Source organism: Mus caroli, chromosome 11, assembly GCF_900094665.2.
Source record: "Mus caroli chromosome 11, CAROLI_EIJ_v1.1, whole genome shotgun sequence".
NCBI classification, from domain to species: domain Eukaryota; kingdom Metazoa; phylum Chordata; class Mammalia; order Rodentia; family Muridae; genus Mus; species Mus caroli.
The window spans coordinates 67,449,784-67,456,152 of NC_034580.1; the positions used below are offsets into that span (position 1 = coordinate 67,449,784).

Genomic DNA, 6,369 nt, shown 5'->3' on the forward strand with positions numbered 1-6,369 from the left:
CACTTTGTAGACCAGGCTGGCCTCGAACTCAGAAATCCGCCTGCCTCTGCCTCCCGAGTGCTGGGATTAAAGGCGTGCGCCACCACGCCCGGCGCCTCGAAACTTATATTCTTACAGTAACGTGTCTACATACTCATTTTAACTTCTTCTAAAAATGCTGTGGAAGGGTTGGTGAGATTGCTCAGCAGGTAAAAATCCTTGCTACATAAACCTGATAATCCAAGTTTGAGCCCTAAAACTCAATTTGGAAGAAGAGAACTGACTTGAAAGTTTTCCTCCAGCCTTCACACTTTTGTGCACTGTGGCGTGTGCTTGCTTGGCTCTCTCTCTCTCTAATAATAACAATAATAATAATAATAAATGTATGAATGAATAATTTGGGGGGAATTGAGGCAAGGGATACACTTTGTGCCCAATTTTCTCTTGGTATACTGTGGTTTGATTTGTGTGTGTGTGTGATACTGAGGATTGAATCCACAGCCTCTTGCATACTAGATATGATTCATAATTGTTTCACTATCTTTTAGCTATTTTGGATATTTATTTTATTTATAAAACTTGTATTTATGTGTATGTGAGTGTATGGAGTTGGTGCTTGGAGAGGCTAAAAGAGGACATCAAATTCCTTACAACTAGAGTCATGGGCAGCGGAGCCGCCTGTCCTGTGGTTCCTGGGAACCACACTTAGGTCCTTTGGAAGATAAGTTACTCTTAGCTGCTTAGCGGCCTCTTAAGTCTACATATGCAGCCCTACCCTTCCACCTCCCCACCCCCAGGATTACTAGGGATTGAACCCAGAGCTTTCCAAATACAAATCCATCCTAGGCAAACATTCTGCCACTGTCCTATTTTCTAGTCCCTGAATTATAACTTACTCACTTATTTTAATCATCATCATCATTATTGCGCAAGTGTTTTGGCTACATCTGTATCTGTGTACCATGTACATGCAGTACCCATGAAGGTCTGAAGAGAGCACTGGATCCTCTAGAACTGAAGTTAGATGGTTGTGAGTTTGCAAGTGCTGTGAACCAAATCTAGGTCCTCTGGAAGAGCAGCCAATGCTCTCAACCTCAGAGCTACCTCTCCAGCCTTCTGAATTATAATTTATTCAGAATACAAATTTATCTTTTGGGGGTACTTTTAAGGAGGTATTTATTAAGCATAGACCCTCATATTTTAAACTTTGAGAACAATAGAGTTGTCTGGAATCTGCAGGCATATTCCATACAATTCAGTACCAAAGACCTGAAGCCAATCTGTTTTGTGTTTGGTTTTAGAATGGCCTATACATGTGATCAATGGGTTTCTTGTGATTACTTTTGAAACTCTTGAAATTTTAAGCTTCATAGGGTTTTTGGTAGGTTATTTGCAATCTGCTCAGGACAGTGTGATGTAATATACTGTCTAATACAAGACTTCAAAGCACAGTGTAAGCCAGGCTTAGGCAAGAGGAACCTGACTTCACAGCTAGCCTGGGCTACATAGTGAGATACCCCATCTTAAAAATGAAATGCATATGACCAGGTTAAATAAAATAATAAAAATTGATTTCAATAAGTAAAAATACACACATAAAATACAGCAGTAGCCTAACCATACTTCCTTATTAAATACAGTGCTTAGCCTTACTCCTTAGTTTTACTAGATATAGCTAGTATAGCAGTCACTGGTTTTGGCTTACTTATTAATGTATTTGCCTTGCTAATACTGTTCATCATTAATAAATAATCTTTTACAGATGTGAGAAGGGTGTTATGTCTCTGGTGAATGTTAGGAACTGTATTCGCTTCTATCAAACAGCAGAGGAATTAAATGCCAGCACGCTGATGAACTATTGTGCAGAAATTATTGCAAGTCACTGGGTAAGTAAGAGATTGTGTGGTATGGACAAGCCTTCACACTGAAGCTGGAGATCCCAGTGTAAACCCTGTTTCCACAGTCACCTCTCCATTACCTAGTCTTTGTTGTTTGTATTCTTGAAAAATAAGCAGTTGGGTTAGATGATCTTTGAGGCTTTTTCAATTCTGAAAGTGTTGTTAGGGTCTAGAGTGGAACAGGCAGAGATGGCTAAGGTTCAGGAACAGATGTCACGAACACCTGCCTTCAGCATTGTCCTAGAGAAGCTGTGACCCAGCATTCAGCTGCCCATGACAGAGCTTTCTCCACTGCTTCACTTCTTGGGTTTCCATCATAAATAACAGGTTTTACATTTCTTCGTTATGGTTTATTTTATACTTTTGTATGTGTGTACAGGAGCACGTATGTGGCTCTAGAGGCCAGAGAACAACCTCTGGTGGGATTACTCAAGTACTGTCCACTGTATTTTGAGGCAGTATCTCTCACTGGCCTAGATTTCACTGATTAGATGAGGTTGGCACACCAGTGAAGCCCCAGGAATTATCCTGTCTTCTCCCAAGCACAGGGCATACAAACTGAGTTTGTTTTGTTTTTCTTTTTTCTTTTTTTTTTACATTAAATAAATAGATAAATAAAGCAATCAGTGTTTTATGAACTAGCTTCTATGATTGTTTTTGTATACAACTTTTATGGGAGAAACCTTAAAATTCTAAGGAAAGATTTCTAACAGAACTGGCCCATGTGTGCTTAGTGTCACAGACCTGAAACCCCAATTACTTCAGGGTCTAAGGCAGGAGGATGTTGAATCCATGGTCTGCCTAAACTGCAAAACAAGTTCAAGACCAGTGAGAAGAACTAAACCAGACAGACCCTTTTCTCAGAAGAATGTAAAGGGTGGGACATACAGCTCAGTGGTAGTGTTTGCCTCGCATGCAGGAGGCCCTCAATTTAATTCTGATACTGCTAGAAAACTGGGGCTGTTGTTTGTTGCACTGAGATAAGGTCTCATCCTGTAGCCCAGACTGACCTGAAACTCACTGTGTATCTCAGACTGACCCGAAACTTAGGCAAACATCCTGCCTCAGCCTCTTGATTGATGAAATGGAGGGCATGTGTTGCTATACTTGCTGAAAACTAGCTTTAAAGAGCTGACATAGAGCAGCCTTCCTTCCCTGATACAGCAACAGTTGTGGAGAATGATGTGACTCTGTGAATTGTTGTCGCAGTTCTGATTGGTTTTGAAATTGCCATCGTTGTATGCTTAGTAGGGGAAGAACTCTAAACTTGGGGTGGGACTCCTACGTGGCTTGGTTCCAGTTGAAGGTCAGAGTTGACATTTAGCTGTCACTTTCTGGGGCCCAGCAGTGCTCTGATGGGTAGAGTGTGGTGGCAAGTGCCTCTTAAATACAGATCCTGACCAGCCATTTTCTCAATCAGACTTGTGTGAGCTCTCTGGCCTCTGCAGGCTTTGTCTTCTTCATCTGCAAAGGAAGCAAAGATGGAATTAATTGGAAAATGTTCAGTCTTTGACACATGTTAGTGCTTATTACTAAGTGACAGTTGTTATTAACACTTTTCATTGTTTTTAATCCTTAGGATGACTTGCGAAAGGAGGACTTCAGTAGCCTGAGTGCTCAGTTGTTATACAAAATGATCAAATCCAAGACAGAGTACCCATTACATAAAGCTATCAAAGTGGAGAGAGAAGATGTGGTCTTCCTCTATCTGATTGAAATGGATTCCCAGGTATTGTAGAAGCATCTCCATTTTTTCCTCTCTCCCCAAACTTTAATGTTATCCACATTTCCTGGTTCTCTCTGCACCATCAGTAGACATTCTATGAAGGTACTTCTAATATGTACAGGAAACTTCTGGGCATTTTCTGTTCTACTCATCAGAATTTGCCATTAGTCCAATCCAAAGCCACATTCCCATTTCTAAATGGCTGTCATAGCAGTGCCTGACTTCAGGTCCCCAACAAGTTTCCATAAACCAGGACACATTCTGGGCTAGTCTCTGCTTTTGCAGAGGACACAGGTTTGGTTCTCAACACCCAAATGGCAGCTCACAACCAACTGTAACTCCATTTCCAGGGAATCCAACACCCTCTTCTGACCTCTGCACGCATCAGCCACACATGTGGTCTACACACTACATGTAGGAGAAACACTCATGCACATAAAATAATACAGTTTAGAACAACAAAAACACATCAGTTTATTATTTGACAGTTTTGCCTATTCAAGGTCTAAGCCAGAAGTCACAGGCTAAAAGCAGGTTATTAGTAAGCTGTTGTCTCTTATGGAGCTGTGGAGAAGCATCCGTTTCCTGCTCACATAAGATGTTGGCAGAATTCTCTAGTGGTCCAGGGTCTTTATTTTCTTGTGAGCTGAGTATTATTCTTAGCTTGTAAGTGTTCGCACAATCCTTAGCTTCAAAGGTGCATTGCTTCCATCTTTAAAGCCAGCAGTAACAGGTCAAGTCCTAATTTCACCTCTTAATGACCTACTCTTTGACACTCTGATTCACTCAAGAATGAATTTTGTTATAAGGTAGGGCCCTGCGTGCTGGTCCAGGATTCTTCCTAGCTCAGGGCACTTTGTCATAATCACATCTGCAAAGGTACTTTTTGCCACATAAGCTGACTCCTTATATTATCTGATAATTAAGGCATGAATATCTGTGGAGTGGTGGGGGGAGGGTGGGGGACACTATTATGCATACCACAGTGCCTTCAAAGGGATGCAGGTGGAAGGATGGTTTATCATGGGTGTTAGTGTGTGAGGAGACATAAACTACTAAAGAGTACTCTGTTAAACCTCCTTTCATGAAAATCTTTGCTCTTTTATTTTTTATTTTTGGTTTTTCAAGATAGGGTTTCTCCAGGCCTTCCTGGAACTGACTGTATGAACCAGGCTGGCCTCAAACTGGCTCTGCCTCCTGAGTACTGGGATTAAAGGTGTGTGCCACCATTGCCCAGCTTTAACTCGTCATAAAGTTCTGTATGCTGGTTTGTCATCCCATCTCTGCCCTCTCCTCCCTCCCCACGTCAGTGCTGTCTGCATTTTTACCGTGGTCTTTAATTACCTTCCATATTGTTGACATCGGCTTACCAATCACCGTTGTTTTTATGATGCTGGAAGCAAGTGCTCTCAGGAGGTCCAGTAGCAGTCTGTGAATGAAATTGAATTGCACTCGTGTAAGAGGTATGGTGGCATACACCTTTTTGGGAGACAGGTCATTTCTGTGAGTTTGAGACCAGCCTAGCTACATATTGAGACCTGTTTCAAAAAGGGAGTTGGTCAGTTGGGAACAATCAGCATAGGTTGTATTTTCTACTGTCTCTAGTTCTGATTTCCAAATTTCTCTGTGCAGCTACCTGGGAAGCTTAACGAGACAGATCATAATGGAGATCTTGCGTTAGATCTGGCTCTTTCTCGGCGACTAGAGAGTATTGCCACCACTCTGGTTAGTCATAAAGCTGATGTGGATATGGTAGACAAGAATGGCTGGAGCTTATTACATAAAGGGATCCAAAGAGGTAAGGAGAAAGAAATGTTACATTTTTCTCTGTATGCAGTACACCTTTTATATTTATAGTTTTGAAGCTCAGTTCCAGGAATTCCCAAAAGTTCTTGAGTCTGTGCGTTGTTTGTATGCTTAGAACTTGTGATTGTTGGGGCAGAGGGACTGAAACCTATTGGCTCCGTCAGTTTGGCTGCCCATAGTTCCACCACAACCTAAGGAAGAGAGGGTAGGCAGGTGACCTTTAAGAAGTACCTATGGAGCCAGCATGGTATCAATTTTTGTGAGTTCAAAGCCAGTGGGGTCTGTATAATGAGTTCTGGGACAGACAGGACACATAAAGATGATCCTGTCTTAACAACAAAAATACAACCAAAACCAGAAAAAAAAAAACTGTTGGGGGCTTAGTAGTTTGCGAGCACGTGCTTGCAGTTCTTCAGCGGACTTGCTTCCCAGTAAGTCGATACACAACTGCTCTTAACACGAGCCCCAGAGGTTCTGATACCCTTCTGTAGGCACACACATGACATTCACCAACACAGACATTTACACATCAGTGTAGCCAGTTTTTGCTACTTTGTGGATTCTTCTTTTCCCACTCTTTATACTCCCCAACTTTTATTCCCTATCTCCAGAGAGGGGGGAAAGAAGGATGGGGGCGGGGGGAGGAGAGAGGGGGTGGTGGAGATCCATCTGAATCTAATTTCTTTCTTCTTGTTTCTTCTTCTTTGAGCACAATTACTAACAAACCACAAACAACTCCGCTGAATCCTGCCTCTTGGGGCCATAGCATTAATACACTCTCTGAAAACTTCCCAGGATTCCAAACGTCACACAATCACAGAAGCTATTTGCAGCTGGCAAAACCATCTAGAGCCTGAGACAAATCATAGTCAGCTGCTTCTGACAGTCTGAAGCGGCCCCTACAGCCCCACACCTGGGATTAAAACAACACTTCCTTCTAATATTTCTGTTTTTTTTTTT

General features: G+C 41.9%; 1 protein-coding gene across 1 annotated transcript in view; it reads left to right on the forward strand.

Moving 5' to 3' along the window:
* Ankfy1 (ankyrin repeat and FYVE domain containing 1) overlaps positions 1 to 6,369 on the forward strand; it is a 77,074-nt gene that overhangs the window by 35,010 nt on the left and 35,695 nt on the right. Inside the window, exons 5-7 of the mRNA XM_021175577.2 lie at positions 1,742 to 1,865; positions 3,457 to 3,606; positions 5,236 to 5,401. Coding sequence (XP_021031236.1) covers positions 1,742 to 1,865; positions 3,457 to 3,606; positions 5,236 to 5,401 — 440 coding nt within the window. The remainder of the gene's footprint in view (positions 1 to 1,741; positions 1,866 to 3,456; positions 3,607 to 5,235; positions 5,402 to 6,369) is intronic.